At 39.2% G+C, this 21339-nt stretch overlaps 9 protein-coding genes across 9 annotated transcripts; 2 read left to right on the top strand and 7 right to left on the bottom strand.

Annotated features, from left to right (window-relative positions):
- Nucleotides 1–388: 388 nt before the first annotated feature.
- L201_007654 (uncharacterized protein) lies at nt 389–721 on the bottom strand (the record flags this gene model as incomplete). The annotated part of the gene is made up of 1 exon (XM_066223360.1): nt 389–721. The coding sequence occupies one exon, from the start codon at nt 719–721 to the stop codon at nt 389–391; it is 333 nt and encodes a 110-aa protein (XP_066079457.1).
- Nucleotides 722–891: 170 nt separating this feature from the next.
- On the bottom strand, nt 892–1473 carry L201_007653 (uncharacterized protein; the record flags this gene model as incomplete). The annotated part of the gene is made up of 2 exons (XM_066223359.1): nt 892–1013; nt 1239–1473. The coding sequence occupies 2 exons, from the start codon at nt 1471–1473 to the stop codon at nt 892–894; spliced, it is 357 nt and encodes a 118-aa protein (XP_066079456.1).
- Nucleotides 1474–1898: 425 nt separating this feature from the next.
- Nucleotides 1899–2339, bottom strand: L201_007652 (uncharacterized protein; the record flags this gene model as incomplete). Its single annotated transcript, XM_066223358.1, has 1 exon — nt 1899–2339. One exon carries the CDS (start codon nt 2337–2339, stop codon nt 1899–1901), a length of 441 nt encoding a protein of 146 aa, XP_066079455.1.
- A 428-nt stretch (nt 2340–2767) lies between these two features.
- Nucleotides 2768–3361, bottom strand: L201_007651 (uncharacterized protein; the record flags this gene model as incomplete). Its single annotated transcript, XM_066223357.1, has 1 exon — nt 2768–3361. One exon carries the CDS (start codon nt 3359–3361, stop codon nt 2768–2770), a length of 594 nt encoding a protein of 197 aa, XP_066079454.1.
- A 1770-nt stretch (nt 3362–5131) lies between these two features.
- Nucleotides 5132–7365, top strand: L201_007650 (uncharacterized protein; the record flags this gene model as incomplete). The annotated part of the gene is made up of 8 exons (XM_066223356.1): nt 5132–5289; nt 5375–5677; nt 5778–5849; nt 5918–6272; nt 6341–6418; nt 6498–6656; nt 6715–6951; nt 7027–7365. 8 exons carry the CDS (start codon nt 5132–5134, stop codon nt 7363–7365), a joined length of 1701 nt encoding a protein of 566 aa, XP_066079453.1.
- Nucleotides 7366–7720: 355 nt separating this feature from the next.
- Nucleotides 7721–10439, bottom strand: L201_007649 (uncharacterized protein; the record flags this gene model as incomplete). The annotated part of the gene is made up of 3 exons (XM_066223355.1): nt 7721–8734; nt 8797–8965; nt 9028–10439. 3 exons carry the CDS (start codon nt 10437–10439, stop codon nt 7721–7723), a joined length of 2595 nt encoding a protein of 864 aa, XP_066079452.1.
- Nucleotides 10440–12806: 2367 nt separating this feature from the next.
- On the bottom strand, nt 12807–14943 carry L201_007648 (uncharacterized protein; the record flags this gene model as incomplete). The annotated part of the gene is made up of 2 exons (XM_066223354.1): nt 12807–14693; nt 14758–14943. The coding sequence occupies 2 exons, from the start codon at nt 14941–14943 to the stop codon at nt 12807–12809; spliced, it is 2073 nt and encodes a 690-aa protein (XP_066079451.1).
- A 2997-nt stretch (nt 14944–17940) lies between these two features.
- L201_007647 (uncharacterized protein) lies at nt 17941–19476 on the bottom strand (the record flags this gene model as incomplete). Its single annotated transcript, XM_066223353.1, has 6 exons — nt 17941–17959; nt 18050–18178; nt 18289–18708; nt 18832–19013; nt 19119–19201; nt 19335–19476. 6 exons carry the CDS (start codon nt 19474–19476, stop codon nt 17941–17943), a joined length of 975 nt encoding a protein of 324 aa, XP_066079450.1.
- A 341-nt stretch (nt 19477–19817) lies between these two features.
- Nucleotides 19818–20630, top strand: L201_007646 (uncharacterized protein; the record flags this gene model as incomplete). The annotated part of the gene is made up of 2 exons (XM_066223352.1): nt 19818–20010; nt 20146–20630. 2 exons carry the CDS (start codon nt 19818–19820, stop codon nt 20628–20630), a joined length of 678 nt encoding a protein of 225 aa, XP_066079449.1.
- Nucleotides 20631–21339: the final 709 nt, after the last annotated feature.

Here is a 21339-nt window from a genome sequence, read left to right as displayed (position 1 = left end):
GATGGCCACGACATAGACCTGAAAGTCGACAGCTGAGTTTGAATTTCAAACTTTTAAAGGGTCCTCGAACGAATCCTCTTTTCATACAAGAATCTTGCGAGTGTCACGTAGCCTTCCTGGGTACAGAAAATGATACGATCACGTCTTCAAAGTAACAAAAATACCTCACAATACATAAATACGCCAACAAAGGGAATTTTGGGTGATAGAACGATTGATTGAGAATGCACCTCGAGCTGAGCGGATAGGTCATCCTGGGTGAGAGGCTAAAGTGGCGAAGCACTAATATGGTCGACAAGGATGCGCACGCATTACATAGGAAGAGTACAATGTAAGTCCAACGGTCCAGTCAAACACTGTTCTCTTCTTCCGGTAAGCCCAGAAACGGTCATTGTCTTTCTTGATGCGGAATTCCATGAGTTGTTTCACATTTTGAAGGTCTATCTGGCCATCGAGAAGACTCCACGGATTCTTTCTCACCATTATCGTAAAGCCAAGTATCGAAATCTTTGTGGAACTCTGAATACTCTTCATTTCTAGAAGAATATCCCCGTTGTTGCCAATGATGACCTCGATCCATCGTTGAGGAAGACTTCGTCTCTTTCGAAGATGTTTGTGTATCCAAGAAAGCTCTCATACGTTTGATTTGACCAACATGATACCTTAGACTATCATTCCCATAATTATTCATAAGTAAATCATCAAAATCATTATCAGTCATCTTGAGAAAATATCTCAATCAGCCTTTTTCAAACCAAAAGATATCTTATTCAGCCAAACCCTTAAATTGATATCTTATTCAGCCAAAATCCTCAATCCTATTGCTAATTCAGCCAATCCCAAGGTGTTTTGCGCATTATATCTTTGAGAAAACGCAGCAATCTGTTCTGATCACCATTGAAGCATGTTCCCCAAGTCTCCAAGGTGATATTCGAGCTCTTTATCAAATTCTAAAGCGCCTTGGGTGGTCCTAATAGCCCATAATTGATCTGTACCTCTTGGATGGGGAAAAGCTATCGGACATGGACCCATATGCATGGTATTGCGTAATAGTCAACCTTATCAGATCCTGAATTTCCTTGAAAACCCTTAGAAAAGGCAGAATAAGATACGATTTTAAGGTTCTTGGCTGAATGAGATACTGAATTCAGGTTTAGGCTGAACAAGATATTATTTTTTCAGAAAAAGGCCAAATAAGATATTTTCTCCAGTCATCTTTATGGTATCAATGACCTCACTTTTATTCTTACCAGATCCTAAGAATGTAGGTGTTTCAATTTCGACTCTGGTCTCCTTGGAAGTACCGAAATATAGATTTCTAATCCATTCTGCTTTGGATCTTCTGATTGCATCATGATCTAGGTTATTCTTGGTGTGTAGGTATTTTGATACTACGTAATCGACTGATTGGAAGTATTTGGTAGCAAAAAGTGCTGTTTCTCTACGGAAAATAGTGGTTGAATTTGAAGACATTGTAGGTATAAGTGAGTGTAATCAGATAAGGTCAAAATCAGCACATTATGCGAGTGTCAGATTTTAGCCTTATCGTTTATGTATCTCAGCAAGGTTTATAAGCATTTTAATTTCGCTAAATCATATTTCCCCCTGTACGGTTTGTAAGGTGATGAAAGGCAAGAAGGCGAATATACTATATATTTCGGGATTGAATATATGGCCTTCGAAAGACTACGAGGAGCAGACTAACACTGATGAACAAGTACAGAAGAGAGATGTTAAACTATGTTTTGTAGACGCCACGTAATTTTCTATAATTCCGATAAATCTTATTGCCTTCCAGGTGAATTACGAACTTGTATCTCGTGGTCTTTGATACAGCTACGATGAAAGGAAAGATACATCGGACACATACAGCCTACAAGTGAGTATACCAAGGCTACCTAGCAGGTCTGATCTGAGTCAACTATATCGTTACTGAATCTACCAGTGTCCTGCTCCCTGGTTTGACCGGTCTTAGTCGACTTCAGAATATCAATTACCATAGAAGCAGCTTTTGTATATCCAGTATTTTTCGCTAGAGTTCTAAGATCATTTGCTGAAGGGGCTATACAACAAGATGAGTGGCCATTGGGATAAAACCTCGCAAACGTTGATTGTTTTGCTTCGGTGTCTGAAGGTATTGTACCTCCTGCCAATCTGTACAGATACCTTTTCTTAGCTTCAATCTTCAGTTTACGCTCAGAATTTCTAAAATGTCTGAACGAACCGGCCATGGTAAGTAAGGCATGTTTCTCCTCTTCGGACAGAGTGATTGACGAGCCAGGACCGCAAGATCTCGTAGAGGTACTGAGCGAGCTTTTATCCCAATTGTTGTTCTCCATGTTGTTTATTCCCCTGAGATGTTGGGTAGCTGATAGTAAGGAAGTGGCCACAGAAATAAATCAGGATTACCAGCTTGCACGGTGGAGTACATATATGTAGATAAGCGTCTTACTTGACTCTCTACTCTAAATAATTGCGAAGTCAATAATAGTAAACTTCGATACTAGCTCACATCAAAGGAGGTAGCTGAAAAGACACCTTGACGTCATTTTATCAGTCTCTCCTAACTTTTGCACTCTTGCCACGACGACGATACAGTATAGATTGGCATTCTTCCCTTGTTCTCCAAAGTGGCGTGAAGGATTGGAAAAGTTCGAAATCCCTTGTGATTGGCTTACGTTCAGAGTACAACACAAAAAATTGCGCTGAAATACAAGAACAGATATTAAATGGATCAAAAGGCAATACATATACGTATAACACCCCATCATTGGTTCACTCGCGAGCCATCGTCGTTGTAGGCCCAATCATGATGACCTTCTGGAAGTTTCATTTGTGTGAGGCTGTGTTGTTGACCGGATTGACTAGCCCTGAGATTATGGAGTTCTTGAGAGTTTCGAGATTGTAAATCCTGGAAAGTCTTTTCGTACGGGGTTGCATCTGGGTTTGACAGATTTATAGTTTGAAGGATTTCTCCAACTCGGTCAATATGTTCATATTTCCATACTTTATCTTCCAACTCTTTTAAATCTTCTTGAGTGACAGCTGTACATCTGGTATTCGCCGCGTTGAAAAATCCAAAGAATCGACTAGTAAACAAGGTTTGCACTTCACTAGGTCGATGGTCCTTGAAAGAAGGTATTTTCCCCTCAGCAACTTTGCTTAGCCATCTTTGTTTAGCTCTTATTTCACTTGCGTTTCTAGTATCTTGTAAAAATTCAAATGCGTTCGATACTGCTTCCAGGGATGTTTCGTCGCCATCTAATAAGGAGAAATCTTGTTGTATTCGCCGATGGCAATTGTCAAAGTCGGATTGTGTAGGCTCGATACTTTTTGTAAGGTTACTATTTGATTGACTCATCGTAGTCTGAAGCAGATTATAATATAGATGTATATTTATTGATTTGCGGGGGTGGATATGACAGGAAGTTGTAAAAAACAAATTGAATTTGTATGTTTATCTGCAACACCATGAACCGTTATATGGAAATCCAATAAATCATCAAGAGTGCTGAAATATCTTTTTCTGACTCATTTGTTTCAACTCCGACGTCATTGAGAAAGGATGTTGATGTTTCAGACTGTTTTCATAAAAGAAAAGGGTGGTACAATCGGTGCCACATGGGTGAATGGGACTGGACTTAACACTCGTCACTTTTCTCTGCGAAGTACAAAGCTCTATGTGTGAAGAGGCTAATGGTACCGCATACTCTCGCTTTTATGCTCCCCAAGTAACATAGTAGAGCTCACGAATCCGAAAAGAAGGGGAAGATTCAGATCAACGTTCCCAATAGAGCAATGGTTTGGTATATCAGTAAAGGAAGTGTTATACCCTCTGACTAAGTCATGCATGAGAGAATGTAAAACATCATGTTATGGTATTCATTTGCGATGGATTGTTTACCTAAGATCGATGTTATGGTACCTAACAGCGTAGTATAAAGTGTGAAAGTTGATGAGCTATTTATACCACACTCATTTCAAGGCCTACGATCCCTGTCTTATGAGAATCTGGAACGGTTGAATTGTGTGTTGTACATTGGAAGACCCTCGTCCCAGCTGGGGTGATCGAGGGTAGTGGACCACATCTTTTCCGGTTGCCCGTCAATAGCTTTTGCTCTGTTGACGGCCTTCTTGATCTCTTTCACTCGGGATTGCAAACTGTAGACCTTTGAGCCAATGTGATCAAGCTCTGCATCTGTGGGATAAATTCTTCTACTGGGCGGAGTTCCAAAGATATTCCCCCACATTGTAGTTTGGTTTGCTCTACTGCTAGATTTAAGGACAATGCCTATTCGAAGATTGGCTAATGATAACTTCATACTGTCAATATCTTCATCACTTCGGCTGGTGAGGTGATGTAAGTAGCCTGGGATAAGCTCCAAAGCTTGGTATTCTTCCTCAGATATGTATATTCTGCTTCCATCGCTTGATGAGGTGTTCATACCGATTTAAATTCTGCTTGATATATTACAAGAATTAGCGCTGATCAAATGAAATATCGTTGTTAGGGGAGTGTGAAACTATGTATAACTGAAAAAGAAGGAAATACAAATGCGCAAGTTATACGTACGATATAAATGATGCACCTGCAAGGTTTTACCTCAGAATCCAAGGGTTTCGATGATATATTTTAGCATCACAGAACAAAAGAGGTACCCTCCACCAAAATCAGTACCCTTTGTGCTGATCGTCCAGAACGAATAGGTGAAAGAGTCATCTCTTCTTCATGGGTGACTAGATGTTTAGGCTCCTCTATACCAGATTACAGTAACAGTAAATAAATGGGAGGTTGACTGGTGATTTAGATCGTTGACAGGTATCTATGATATCTTGGTATTATCGGATTACTTTGTTGGTATGTTTTCCTTACACACCTGTCCGTTGAATGTTTCAATACTGTTAAGCTATCATTTATGTTTCAGAAAAATCGTTCAGCGCCCACACAAACGATTTATACCACTGTAATCTGATTTCCGGAAAATGCGGAGTCTCCGCGAACGAGCTTGGATTTCTTGTTGTTTTTGTTGAAATTTCAACTTTTTCAAGTCAACAGTACATCATTCTTTTCGTATTTCTTATATTTACCAATCTGACATTACTGCATATCATTCGCTCTAAGAGCTTCAAGATGAGTTCATCTGCTCCCCAAACCCCATTGGAAGCTTTTGTATCGTTTCCTTCGCCATATACACAGTCTTTACTTGTTCAAGCTCTAGTATCAGTTTTACCTTCTCTGAAATTATCTTTGGTCCCACCCCCTGAAGATCAACCACCTGCATTGCAATGGTGAGTTTGCATTCTGCTCGGAAGGATGATGTTATCGGACGTCAATAGGCATGGAGAGACCATGTCGACTGATATGTCGATGCAGGGCAGATTACGATTTGATGTCGTTTGATAAACCACATTCCGAACCATCAAAATACCTAATATCATCCTATATATACCGTAAAGCTTTGATACGTAAACATCAATTACACTCAACTATATTAGCATATTTAGCCAAATGTCAACATAGAAACATTGATAGCATTTTGAAAGATGGTGGTGTCCCAAAAGGGTGGAATGTAGAAATCCAGTTTATGGATGAATTAGATGAATTGCTGTTAGATGATTTATTTGAATTGAATGAAGGTATGGCGAAGAATCAGGATTCGCCTGAAGAGGAGAGAAGGTATGCCAGTTTCATCTTCGTCGATAGCGATTCCTGAAGTGTTTATTAAGTGTTTATTCAAGATTGTGAAGCTGATGCAATGAACTTCTTCTCATTACAGTTGGTACATTCTCAAACCTGGGTTTGCAGATCGTGCTCAAGGTATAAGGATGTTTTCAACTGAGGATGAACTGTAAGTGATGTTATTTTTGTTATATAACCTCTTGGAATGTATGGATAACTGAGCTATATCATGGTCAGACGAGCAATATTCGAAGAATTTGAACCTCCTTCTTCCGATGAAGAGGACTACGAAGATGAGGAGGACGAAGAAGAAGATGAGAAGGATGACGAGCAGCATGACGGACAAACTAAAGGAGTGGATGGAATGATAGATCTGTTAGCTAAGAAAGCTCTGGAATTGGGTTTCGACGGCGAAGGAGATGATAGTAGAGATTTTAGCAATTATAGCGAAGAAGAAGGAGACGAAGATAAGGATGAGGATGAGGATGAGGATGAGGATGAGGATGAGGATGAGGATGAGGATGAGGATGAGGATGAGGATGAGGATGGGACAGGAGTCATGACTTCTCAATTGAGACACTTTGTCATACAGGTAAGTCCTGGTCTGTTGGCATTTTACAGCTCGGAAGTCGCTGACGCTTTCTATCAATTGCTAAATAGGAGTACATGCCAAATCCCGTGTTGTTTGATATTGCTCAGCAGCCTAATCAACCTTCACCTTTCTTAGAGGGATACAAAGTGAGTACTACTTCTCGCACAACCGTCAACTCACGTTCTTGTGTAAAGATGGGCATAGTAGCTAATCTTTTCCTACTAGTTTCACCTTCGAGCTTATGTATTGCTCACCTCTGCATACACAGTACATTTATCTCGAACCATGTTAGCTCTTTTCTCTGGTTCACATTACGAATCACCAAAATCATCCGAAAGTGGTGAGATGGATCTTAGACCTCACTTGACAAATACATGTTTACAGGTTAGCCCCCTCATGTATCTAATACATGTATCTGCAGCTGATCCACTCGACACTATAGACCGATTCTTTCGGTGCACCTGCACCGCCTGAAGAACTTGTGAAGCTATTCTGGGAATTAGAAGGTCTTGATGCCCTTTCTTCAGGAAAACATGGAAAATACGAAAGTAAAGGGAAAGTTACAGAGCAATGGTTAGAAAAAGTTTTTGAGAAATCTGGTCAAGTTATTAGTGAAGCTGTAAAAGCAGGTGCTGAATGTGGTAGTTTTGGATTACAATTTATGCCTAATGCTTTCGAAGTGAGTGGACATCGTATGGTCTTGCATATCTGGATACGACTTGTCTGACTATCTATATGATCCGATTTCCCTTAGATATTCGGTGTAGATTTAATACTATCCTTCCCTCCCAATACGACAACGACAACAACACCATCAAATGAATTACCTATACCAAAGGTAACTTTACTTGAATTTAATGCTTCACCCGATTTCCATCAATCTGGTTTACGATTGAAGAAAGAATTATTAGAGATGTTTAAAGGTGTTATAAGGATTTCTATAAAACCCTTCTTTGGACTAGAAACGAACGATGAAGACAATGACGATGGCAATGATCATGAAGACAAACAAGTCAAAGAATGGAGCGTAGGTCAAGAGAGATGGAATTGGACTTTGATAGGTAAAGGTGAAGTCAGAGGCTCGAATTGGTAACGATTTCTCGTATGAATTATCTGTCATTGTTAGAGCAGTCGCTGTCGTAGCATACGATTGGCTGGCAATAACTTCAATTCTGAACGAAAGATAGCGTCATCATAATCAATCATGCCGCGTACTTGTAGTTTGAGCCGTACACACTCAATACTTACAGTTATTCATAACGCATAAGCATCGCTGAATAGATGCGCGAGAAATGAGAAGCGTTAGCATTAGAGATTCATGATACGATACAAATTATAAATTGTTAAATGTTCATTATATACAGTATATATTCATTGAAGTGGTGGTGGTGGTGTGAACAGTATATGTTCCCGGTATGATAATATCGATGACGAGTAAACAAATTTTATTATGAAGCTGATGTTGAACCTCTTATCATCCTATTAACACCTCTAATGCTTCCACTTAGACCTCTTTGACCTGTTCTAATAGCAGTTCTACCAAAACTCAATAAATCAAACATTCTAGGTGTCGGCGTGAATTTAGCTAGACTTTGTGATAAAGGTGACATTGGTTGTTGAAGTTGATCATTACTAAATCCGTTCGGCGTACCATTTAAATCCAATCTTAACATTGATACTTGGGAATGGACCAATGGTCTACCACTGAAAGATTCAAACGATGATGAGGATCTTGGTGTTGTAGTCATCGATGAACCACTTCCACTTCCGCTTGAGTTTTCAGGTGATAATAATCCTAATCCGATATTATCATTTTCCATTGTTTCAACAGCAGCGGTTTGAGGATTATTTCTTTTTTTAAGAATTACAGGTAAAAGAGTCAAAGCAGATAAGAAAACTAATTTTGAGATCAAAATCGGATCTCTCAATAAACTCGTTAACGACTCTCCTCCACTGATATCCGAATCTGCGGTTGAGTTGATTACTGCTGCTGTAGGAACTTTCAATCTTGATAGAATATGCCCGACCGATGCAGTAACGTATGACCAAGATGCACTTCCTGCTGCAGTAGTTAACCAGAATACTTTCCAGTCAACTCCGACTACACCACAAGCTACATTCATGCCTGACCATGGAACTAATCCCATGGCTCTCATAGTTAATAATCTCCTCCAGACAGTTGATTTTTCAGTCGAACCTCCGATTGCAGGTTGGGAAGGATCAGAAGAAGTTTGAATCGGAGTAATGGTTTCGCCAGGTACTTTCTGAGCAGTAGCCGGTGCTGGAATTGAATCTGGAGCTAAAGCAGCTTTGACCAACGCGAGTGGTTTAGGAAATATAACAGCTATTAATGGTGCCAATGGTCTAGAAAGCATGTATGCGCCAAGTGATCCAGTAGCAGTGATGATCGTCAACAAGCCAAGTGCTGGCATAGGGTCGAGCAGGGATCCAACGAGAATATTCTAGATGAGGACGGATAAGTCAGTTCTAAGCACACATCAGATGTAGAAACGAAATAACCCACAAGAATCACAGCTCCAGGTACACTCCAAGCATGTTTCCAACATCCTACAAAAGTGAGTACCCCGACTGTATGCCACCATCCAGCATCACTCGAGGCCATGTATGTTCTTATTTCGGCAGAGAGCAATTGGAGGTCGGTGGTAGATTGAGGTAGATGTTTTAGCGTGGTTCTGCGTAGGGAAGATCAGCTGTTGCTCTGCGATATCGACGAACTTTGAAAAGCTGAACCTACATTGGCATACTTTGAATCAACCATAAAACCAAACCGGCAGTAACAAAGAACGTTCCAACTAGGATGCCAACTGTCCAACCTAATTCTTTTAATACTTCAGCGGTTTTACCACCTCTATGACCGGCCGATGTATTCAATAGAGTAGTTAACCATCCATGGGAATGATCATTAACGTTGTTATGTTCTGTCTGGCGGAAAACCTTTCTCAATTTATTTCGTTTTGAATTATCTCTTGATAGCGATTTAGCTGACAATGCAGGAGTGGGTAAAGATGGTATATATGCTGTTCTATTATTGGGATTCAATGCAGCTTCAAAACGAGATCGATTTTCATCTTCCTCCAAAGGTGGAGTAGGTGGTAAAGTGAAATAATTTCCAGCGGTTTCTGTATTTTCATCATTTGTTGAGGCGCCATTCCAAATTCCCCAATATTTGCCTGGTCTCTGCAAAGATTCTATGCTAGCTCTTCCGATAGCACCTTCGTTATCCTCATCTGAACCAATCAAGCCTTTCTCAGATTCGTCGTCTGATCCGCGTCTATGTGACATCCCATCATATTTCTGCTTCTTAGGCTTTACCCAACCTAACAATGATTCCCCCACTTCGTATGCCGACTGGATAAACGATGAGGATGATTCAGTGGTAGACGTTGAAGGTTTGGGTGGATATAAGTCTTGTTCTTGATCAGATGGTGGAGGGGACAATGGCATTCCTGACCAAGCTTGAGATGAAGGTGGATATTGTGGTTGGTGATTGGTCAATGATACTTGAGAAGGATTAAGGTGACAAGGGAAAGCATAAGTTGAGTTTTCGGTCAAGCATTGAGTTTGGGGAACTACGATACTAGTACTGGTTGATCTTGCTCTTGAGTCTGATGCCTTTTCCTTCCCTTTACCTTTTATACTGGACGTAGAAATGATAGGAGAAGGGGGTTCTAGAAAATCATCATTTGAAATATCATTAACATTCCCTTCATCTTCGCGAGAGGTATAACGTCTAACCAAACTTGGTTGAGAAGTTTTCCTTTTGACGATATTTGGACCTAAAACAGGTGATGAAGGTATAGATGATGGTGTAGGTAGAGTATCAGATGGTTTCACTTGAGGAGTATAGTACGATTGGGTCCTTTTTGCAGGTGTGACTATTAAAGTGGGTCTTGAACCAGAAACGGATTTTGACGCTTTTCTACCTTTGGGTTTTGTTGAACCTTGTAATAAAGTGGAAGGTATCGGTAATCTAGATGGTCCAGCTTCCAAACTTCTAGATAATTGAGCCACTATATCAGCTGCATCTCCCATTGGTCTACCTGATTGAGATTGAAATTGAGATTGAGAAGGAGTCGATAAATGAATATCTTCTGCAGAATTCTCTCTTGACATTACAGGTGGTAAAGGTGATGTGTAAGTTGACATTGTCGATGTTCTGGATCTTATCTTCTTTGGTCTAATCGGTGTTGTATAGGATGGTGGTCGTGATCCAGAAAGTACAGGTAACGTAGATGAACGATGTTGTGGTGAATCGCTGTAGGTGGTGTATATTGGTAGCAATATAGTGAGCGGTTTAGATCATTGATTTATGATGGGTGGAATATAGGTACAATGAATGTTTCAGTCCGAGACATAACCATTTTTTTTGATATTTATTGATGGCAAATCGCGCGATTCCACAAGGTGAACAAGCGATGGTAGTTTAACAATTAGGTGTGGATGATAGTAGTCAAAGGATGGCACGTTGATATATTGAGAAAGGAGTGCGTTCATGCGTAACGGAGACCGAATAATTGAAGATGACAATCATGATTTTTAAAAATCCCGATGGAGTCGTTGTGAGACAATGTCAATGGTAAAAGAGAGTTGAGCAAAGGGGTGAAACGTATCGTTGTTGCCATGAGAAGTGTTGTGCATTGTTGGGATTGAGGTATGTTAGGGATCAAGGAAAGGCCGTTAAAGGGGAGTAGGAGCATCAAAATCACACAATTAGTATATTCATTATCACGAGATCGTCATGATGAACTAGCAGTCAAACAGTGCTTTAGACATGTTCTCACTACCAATGAGAGATGAGAATTGGTTGAAGATGAGAGAAGAAATTAAGTGATGAGTTTGAAAGAGACGTTGAACGATACGGCCATACGGCCAATAAAGGTATGGTGGATTTCGATATCGAGCACAAGCCTTATTCCAACTGTCTTCGCAATATCTCCATAGTAATTCTTCCACATGAATTCTACCCATATGCATGTACAGAACACTGACTCACGTTTGATGATCCTCCTGTAGAGTTCCAGGTATAGTTAGAGGTGAATTTGATCTTCTTCTATTACTGTTAAAATAACTTGATCCAACATCTTTATTATTGGTACTACTGTTACTGAGATTTATGTTTAAAGTTGACATCTTGAATGCAAGAAAAAGGAATACATATACCTATCTTTCGATTTCAAATTGACGTTGACCGAAGGAAAGATATGTATAGCACTTGATGATGTATGTATACAAATATATGAAAGAGGTATGAAGAGGAATTACTGTATAGTGATTATGTATGTAGATCGGCCGTATTTGTTGATTTTGTGATGTTCTACTGTAGCTGATAATAATGAAGAAACCGCGTATGCCAAGTGTATTTATTTGTGTACTAGTATGAGGATTACAGTTCAAGGAACGGCAACAACATGTAATTTTTTCACTGTATAAGACCTTCGGTGATGGTTTTCACTCTTCTGACCGACTTGTCCTTTTATGAATTGTGTACCGAGGTAATACAAATATAATGACCTTTGTACAAATTTGTTTGATTCTCTTTGTGGTATAAAAAGGTGACCAATAAAAGTAATGGAGATGACAAAAGAAGAACCCCCATGATATACAATTCCACCTTTTGCTTTCAACGATGAAGAGGTCTATGCATGATTCTACTGGAAACATCAACAACAACAAATCTTCTTCTTCTCCTGCTCATCAACTCGGTGACGAACAATTACCATAAATAGTAGTTTTACTTTTTAGAAGAGAACCCCGCTTACCAAAGAATTTCAAAGTATAAACGACGGCGCCCGAGTCCAAAATCATCCATCATTGAATCAAATCCCCAAAATATACATACTGTACATATAAAGTCGAAGAAATAGATGCATAGCATCCCTTCTCTTTAGCTTGAAACAAGTTTATTCAGTACCTCATAAATCAGTCTAAATACATACCTTCGATACGTTAAACAATCAAATGATCAGCGATTCTTATGCATGCGAGTCGACAGTAAAACTCAGAAAAACGCGTCATTTGAAAACGCCATTTCTTACGATAACGAGATAAGTTACACACACCCCGATATTATCGTATCTATTCATGAGATTGCATTGCTTCAATGCTTTGAACAGCTGGAAGAGAATGCACAGCTTAGAACAACTCAGACTGGACTGCTATGAGATTCAGTGATGTGCTCTTTTACAATTATATGCATCATGTTTCTTCATTTCCCACTGTATGACCAAGTAGGAAACGAGAGAAAGAGTACAAATTACAAATTTATTCTTCTTTGATTTCATTCTTCCAGTACAAAAGATTATATAATGTCTGATTGATTACAACCTTATGATATATATGCTATGATGACAATGATAATGATAATGACAATTAAAATGACAATGATATGATTTGTTATGTTACGATGCTTGTTATTACAAATGACGATGTTGATGGTATTGATATGATATTATTGCTAATTCTAACAATGTTGATTGTGCGTAATGCTTGAAAGTGGTTTAGTTGCTGAATTATCTATTGAAAATAGAATAAACCAGCTTTATTTCTATCTAATTTGAATTTGGGTGCGTCAGGAATTTCATAAGTTTTCATTCCTTTCTTTTCTGATGATTCCCAATTAAATCCTGATGATTTTTTATTAGGTATAGATGATATATTCAAACTTGATATATCAGGTAATTCTCCATTTCCAGCTCCAGCTTGAGGGATTGTTGTTGAAGGTCGATTTGGGATAGTTGCAGGAGGTGGCATTTTAATTATCGATGACGAGGTCAAAGGTGTTCTAGATGTAGATGTCATTGATGAATTAGTTGAATTTGATAATTGCACTTTGGTTGATGTAGGTATAGCAATTCCATTTCCATCTGATACAGCTCTTGTAGAAGTTCTTCTGTTAGTAGCAGGTCCTCTTGATACAGATCTATCTCTCTTATCTACTATAGTGCCACTTCTTTCAACCAAAGTTGAAGAAGGTTGGAAATATTTGATTTTCCATCCACCAACACTTTTTTCTAAACTTTGTTTAGGTGTTGTATCGTATTGGGAAGATGAAACATGGTCTAAAGTTGATGATCTACCTCTAAAATCCGCTGGAACTGACATTGGAATTGCAGTGTTTGTACTTAAAGAACAAGGTGTACCAGTTCTTTTGCAATGAGATTTATGATTCTTTTCATCTACCACTTCTTTTCCGAATGAATCCCAAGTGGCTTCACCGTGATTGCCACTGCAACTAGTTCTTGACTTAGCACGTATAGTACCTGAGACGGGTCTTGACATACTTGATCTTCTCGAATTTGTTGATTCAGGAGTCATTGATGTTGAACCAGGGAAAACGAATCCTCTTTGGACACTTGTTGATAGACCTGAGGGTGATCTAACAGGGAAGGCATGAGCGTAGGATTGGAGTAAATCCAATGTATGTGAAGGTGCTGAACCGAATTCTGGTGGGATAGCTACACCTTGCACGGAAGATGGTGAAGAAGCTAATAGTGAAGATTGACTTAATTCCGATCGTTTCAATGGTACTCTTGTTGGAATTGGTGCAAAGTATTCACTTGAAGTCGAACCGGAAATTGATCGTTTTCCTGCACCATATGATTCCCTTTCACGTTCAGGCATTTGGAAAGGTGTCATAACTCTTTTTTTACCTGGACCTGAAACTGATCTACCTAAACCATAATCGGATTCACCGTTACATAAACTTGATAAAGAATCGGTCGAAGGGTGAGCTGGGCCAGATGTGTGGCTCATACCGGTACTAGGTCTTTGAGATGAAGAGGGTTGCATTGAACTTCTTCGTTGTCGTTGGACTGAGTTCCAAGCTTCATCAGGTCCTTCTTTCGATAAACGGAAATATTCCATGAACTTAGGTGCTGAACTAGCTGGTCCGGAATCATGCAATCCACCTGCATTGGAAGCTGCGGAAGATTCTGTATCTGAACCAGAAACAAAAAGGGGCGATGGAGGACCATACGGACTGGAATGATCATTGACTGTTACGCCGGGTGTATCCATTGGGAAAGCGTGTGAGAAATCGTATGATAGAGTTCTAGCAATGTTGGCATAAGCTTCGGATGATTTTCCTGCATCTTGTTCCATACATTGTTTTGAACAATATATCGATGATCTGAAAAGTGGTGCAGCGGTATTAATTCGAGGTGTCATAATTTTGTGTGATTTAGGTGAAATCAGATTATCTGTAGGTTTGTTAGGTGGTATTTCATTGGTGGGAGATGTGACAGAATCATTTGTTTTAGTACGTGTCAAAGGTTGCATTTTTGATGAATTATTCAAAGCTGCTAGACGTGCTGCTGAATTAGGATTTCGTTTTAAGCCAGGCCGCGTTACTTTTTGACCATTAGCTGAACGGGTTGTAGTTGTACCATCTGGGTTTTTTACCTAAACATCAAACACGAGTTAGACATATATCGCGATGAACGTTATGAGAAGGATGTATACTCACTCGAATGGTACCACCTCCCAATTTCTTTTTGACGGTCTTTGATCCTTCAACAGGATCAACCTCTTTCGGCGGTATTATGAGTCTATCACAAACAATACAGAAAGAATCGAAAGGCATTTCATCATTTGTCATACCTGAATATTGAGGATATGTTGTAGGCGGATGAGCTAATAATAATGGATCCATCTTGATTGGGAACAGTGGCGATTATTGATAAGTGAAGGTTGTTATTGATGAATTTGTGCAAGGTTGATTACTATCTGAAAATTTTGATTTGGGTTACTTGCACTGTTGTATGACGTATGAGTCGCGAACACGAAAAGGGGGAAAAGATCAACGCGCTATTTTGATTTTGATGGTGACCCATTAGTCAGCCTTAATTTCACTTCATCTTAAGTGAAGAAGATCTAGATGCAGAATCTTAAGTGAAGAAGATCTAGATGCAGATCCAGTGTATCATCGAGACATCCAAAAAGACAATAATCGGTTGCAGATCAAATTGACTGAATGGGTGGGAAAATTTTTGAGTACATATTAAAGTGAAGTAGACTTACAAAGTGAAGATATTGGGATCATCAGTTTACACCTATTCAAAGAAGTTATGTCTATATTATAGTGATGATGGTGAAACAATGTTTCTCTTTGGTGGAATCAGAGAGATTATACGGCGGTTTCGTTTTGGTTTGGCCGGACTATATTCTTTTCGGGTTGATTTACCTTCCAACTAAAAACCGCTGAATTGATGAATTGCTAGGTGTTTCTATTGTATCATGTATTGATATTCCACTTTCCACTTCAATCCGGTTAAACTTGCCAGGTTGATATTGAAGGAGTTTATTTCACAAAGGAGTAAAACAGGTTTCGCTGAAGGATTTCGACAGGATGTTTTCGCTCATACAGGTAGGTTGGTTGGTAATTCGGGTAATAGTGAAAATTGAAGAACCGATTAAAGTGATGTCCGTTTGTCCTTTTACCAAAGTGTGTTTCTCCAAGCTGTATGTTCTATGTACAATTTATCTAGATATCCCAAAGATAACAATGATGGTGATGATGTTAATGACAAGAAAGAAGAAGTAAAAGAATAATACAACGCGTTATTGATGCTTGTTGCTTGTTGCTTTGGATGCTTGAGAAGATATGGGGGGAAAGAAGAATTATCTCGTTATGTTACTACGGTTGAGTTTTTTCGCCAGTTCTTGATGGTTAATTCCGGTGTGTATTACGCAGTAGCGGTAAATGATCTGTACATATATGACGGGTTTTTAACAGGTTGATCGATATTCACACCGTACGAATAGGGAATGGGAATAGGAATTAACCTTTTTTGATCTTTTACCCTTTTACAACATGTACAAGAAGGAAGAAAATAACCGTGGTTATTCCGGTAAGCTATAAAAGCTATCGGTTTAATCGGAGACCCAGACTATCCTTGTTTTACCGTTATACAAAAGGATACAAAAGAAAGTCTAGAATTGGGATTTTCTTCTTTTGGCGTTTCTATTTTTGTTGCGTTTTTATGGCTTGATGGCGTATTTTGGATCCAATGCACCGCTATGAAAATCCAGACTCTTCTTATATATGGTCTATTATGATAATGATGGTGAGAATAACACTAACGCAGTACACTTATGATGCCGCCGGTTTCTACGTTTCATCTTTTTGTTTTGTTGTTTGTTCATACAAACTGTACTAGAAGTTTACTCAATAAAAATCTACATCCTTTGATGCTTCTTTCTTTTTGCTTTCTGTGGGGTTAAGCGATGATGACATGAAGGATGGGTGGGGTTTTACCGTCAATGAACGTCGGCGGGAATTTACATGCATACAACCAAGTTACAAGTTCGAGCGGATACAACGGTCCGTCTTTACTCTGTAATTAAATGTCAAACTCGTGATCACCTGTTCAAACTAAACAAAGGAATCTGACTCTAACAAGCAAAAGATCCTATTGGAGTATAGAAGGAGAAAGTTACTCTACTCTAGACACAGTAATTCGGACCGTTGATCATTTGTCGAGTCAAAATACCTCTAGGTTTCATTTCGTTCGGAATAACTTCCTATCTACCGAGAGTTATACCCAATCTATCACCCAATTCAAGGTAAACTCAACGGATGGGATAACTCAACAAAACGTCAGATGGTATCATTCTTGGTAAAACTAGACGCTAAATACCATCAATTGATCGACACCTTTAGCTTTCCCCTTAACTTTGTTGCGGCTCCAGCTTTTGATCAAACCTTCTTTTGTGCTAATAGAAGATGGAGCGCCCGGCCCATCTACCGGACCGCTATCGTCTTCCTTTTTGACCGGTCCTTATAACACCTGGCTCCTTGTTTTGCCTGTTTCTGCTATCTTTCAAGTTCGGAAGGATACGGAAACATCCATTTTCAGATAACAAGATGGGTCGGACTTAGTCGGATAGATGCGTCGTCACGTGGCGTCGGATTCCCCACTTCCAGCTTTATGCTATCTGCTGATTATATATATGTATCATAGTTATATCCGTAAGGACGGAGATCCACTTGGATTGATGCTGGGAGGATATATGGAATGGATCTCCACAGACGTGATTCCCGCTGGTAGGTTTGTATGTCAACCCTCGGTATATAGGCTAATTGCTTCGAGTGAAATATTATTATGGCCCGTAATTGCAGTACTATAATTCGAACAGATCAGATCTTGGCAAAGTGGGCTCCTGTGCGGAACTTTGAGGATGACAGAATGAGTAAAGACACTCCAAGCTCACAAACTTCCTTACATGGGAAGCTGTAGTAGATCTGTTCCACATACGAAGAGATTACTCACGTTATAGCAGATCTAAGATCTGTAATCTTGCGTAACATATGTTACCATTATTCCTTTTTCAACTTGAAGCGTGATAAAGGTTACCACCGGTCTCCATATTATAGGAATAGCCGAAAGACTAAACTTTAGACTCGCAGATGGTTAAAAGTTATCGTCCAATTGCATCGACCTGCTTATGGGCGGCTCCCTTGCTGAAGCGGGTCAATATGTGAACGGAAAACACAGGTGATGAGAACGGAGAGGAGCAGACACTTCAATTGCAAGCAGGTGTAGATAAAAGTTGTTGAAGTAAGTCGATGTGTAGATTCGAATTTGTAAACCAGGTCGTCGATATCGCGAGGGACTACACCCAAAATGCATTTTAGTCATTGTATACACTACTTAGCATATCGATCACTAGAGACAGTCATACGAAAAAAGTGGGTCAGCCTGATTGAGCTTGAAAACACCAATCAATAGATTTTCTGAGAAAGAATGTGTACCCACCTCTTCAGAGCCGCTCTTCTATCCAACATAGCTTCACCTAATTTACCTTCTTTTCTAGCTTTTTTGAGATCCCTCCTATCTTTCTCCGAAACTATCGTTCGACCTCCACCCCAAGTCTGTGATTCCCGACTGCGCCAATGCAAAAAAGGCAATATCAGCTTATTGGTTTTCCCAGCCAATTGATTGTGGCATCGTCAAGGCTATATGAAATGGAAGCGGGAAAAGATGAAAAAGCTCACTTTCGTTTCAGTTCGTCTTCCATGGAACCTTCATTCGGACCACCATCTAAAAATCTCTTTTTTGATACTGATGTTGAACCTTCTTTTGATTGTTCCAATTGTAATTTAGCTTTATATACAAACTCTCTTTGACACTTTATTCTAATCTTTTCATGAGAACCTGGTGTATCTACATCGATTCGTAATTCTGCTTTTAATTTGCTACCACCAACTGATAATCCTGTAGGTAAAGATGCTGATAGATATTTCGAATTATGCTGTGTTTGAAGTGACCATTCTGGGAATCCTGCTGAAGAACTAGAAGAAGGCTCAATTTTTGAGGTTGAGGTAAAAGGTTGAGGTATAAATGCTTCTAAAGGACCTCTTGAAGGTGTTGTAGCTGTCAATGTACCTGACGGTGTGGCCGTTAAGAAAGTACCGCTATTTCAATGAAAACAAGAACTATGATCAGCTGTCTGCACAATTGTGAATATAGTTATAATTATGATTTCAATCGGGGTGCGACACATTTTGCGTTGATAGGAAGTATCGAACAATACTCACGTACTAGTTCTCAAACTTATGACATCTTCACTTCCTGATAATCTGGATATTACCCAAACATGGTTTATATCACTAGGTTCTATAGTTTGAAGAATTTCTGATTCACTTAATTCATTCATACCCTCCGGCGTTTGAGGTATATCTACAGGAGCAGCATACACTCTTTGTCTGGTTGAATCCCACTAATCGATTCAAGCCATAATAGGTCAGTCAGCTATAGATCCAATATACAAGCTAAGCTATAAGGAAGTACTAGAGCCAAAAAGCGTATTTTGAGTGGGACTTACAGCTAGACATGTAAGCGGTTCAGAAGGAAGTAAGATGAACGCAGGGCCATTTATTTCCATTGGATGTTCAGGAAATACCCAGCCTTTTGAGAATGAATATAGATTAGCATCACGATACAACCCGTTTGTTACGGAGCGGAAGAAGTGTTCAATACCCATATCAAGTCGAGTGCATATCATTGATTAGAGCCGCACGGGGGGTCAGATAGAACTTACCTCTCGGATCGGCTGCAGCTAAAGCAGCTAATTCATCTTCAGCATCACCTCCACCTCCAGAATGATTATGAGATCTCTTCTTTTTCTTCGTTTTGTCTCCTTTGAACTTTAGCTTTTTAGACACTACCCCTGATGAAGACATTGCTGAGTTATTTCTGAGAGATGGGATTGAGGAGCGATTGGAAGATACCTTAGAAAGGCACAGCAAGTCTGAATCAGAGGTCGTGTTATTTTGTTATCAATGATTATATTATCACAACAAGCAAGATTGACGTCAATTTGAAGCTGGAAATTTTGATTCCGTTGGATTGAGGTGACAGTATACGTGCTAGGTGAAGAATGAGGTATTTCATTTGCTATGATTGTCTTATTCCGAGTATACATCATGCATACACATATTATAACTCAACTGGTGCTCAGTCGCAAGTACAACCGAGGGCTGCTGGAGATCAATAAGATAACCTAATAAGGACAATCTGCAATATGGCTCCTTCACCTTTCCCGGACATCAAATTGAAGAAGGACCTAACGTTAAATGAAGTATTACCATCACAAATATATACTATAGACGATTTCTTGACAACAGCAGAATTGAAAGCCGTACTCAAATGGACAGAAAATGTTAGGATGGAAGAACCTAAACCACCTGGTAAAGGTGAAGCTGAAAGGACTGCTAGTAAGTAAAGGATTCTTTGAGAATTTAGTGATTAGTCGATCCAAAAGTACAATGGCGTCATATCATCATGTGAAATGGTAAATAGGAAGACTTCAACTAATAAATCGATTACTATACTTTTATATTTCAATGAAGAAAGAGGATCAATAGAATCAACTGAAATAGCATCAACAATATCAAAATTGTTAATCCCATATGTACCAAAATTATTACCTAAATATGGGAGGGATTTGAAAGATTTATTATTATCACCTAACATACGTGTTTATCATTATCCTAAAGATTCATTCTTTGATTGTCATTATGATTCACCTACATTAGATTTGAATTCAAAAAGATTAAGTTGTTGGACAATTTTAATCTATTTAACAAATGTTGATAAAGGTGGAAATACGATTTTTTATACTAATACACATGATCCAACTCCATCAAAATCAAAAAAATCAAGTACAAAATCAAAATCAAAAGGAGGAGCAGAACAAGTGATTAGCGTGGAACCTAAATCAGGTAGATTATTATTACATTGGCATGGATTGAAAAATGGTGGTTGTTTAAAACATGAAGGCGAAAAAGTTGAAAAAGGTGATAAATGGGTTTTTAGAACAGATATTTTAGCTTAAACCCCCTTGCCATTAGATCCTGTCCAACAAACTTCACTATTAGGACGATCATTAACATTGATAACAAATTGATAACAAATTTGACGGATCGTTTCCTTTTTATACCAGCCAGTGTGATTCTAAATATAGTGAAAAGCGGTATCCAGAATCATTATCAAACGCCCAAGCGAATACTGCATAGTAAGAACCTCAACAAAGATGCGATAACCACGTATGACTGGAAAAGGCTCGCATAGAAAGTGTACGCTACGGTAATCCCATCTCGGAGCAGTTAGGACTAGGTCGAGATCATCACGGGGAATCTGGATCAGACGTCAATCGGGAGGATAGGGCATGTGGTAAAGGAACTAGGAAATACCTGCAGGGAGGACGGAAGGAACTTCAGCTGTCGAAGGGGTGCGAGAAAGTCTTGACATGTCGAATTGTAGATATTGTTTAACCTCATGTCGATCATATTTGTTGTTATACCTGTTAAATAATCCCTCAAAACACAATGAACGATTGTAAGGGGCATCCTTTTGTTAGTGGAGTGGATTCAATACAGCAGCCAGTTGAAAGTGATTCAATGATGTACTGAGTATCCTTTGTCCTCTGCTTATACCATTATATCATTAAAGCTGAAGACCCTAAGCAGACGATGCAACATATATACATGATTAAACACCAATGATTTCGGACTTACACCGTAATCATGATTTTCTTTTATGGC

This window comes from Kwoniella dendrophila, chromosome 11 (assembly GCF_036810415.1).
Source record: "Kwoniella dendrophila CBS 6074 chromosome 11, complete sequence".
Classification (NCBI taxonomy): Eukaryota; Fungi; Basidiomycota; class Tremellomycetes; order Tremellales; family Cryptococcaceae; genus Kwoniella; species Kwoniella dendrophila.
Note: the sequence above shows the minus strand (reverse complement) of the source record. Positions and strands in the feature narration are given on the sequence as shown.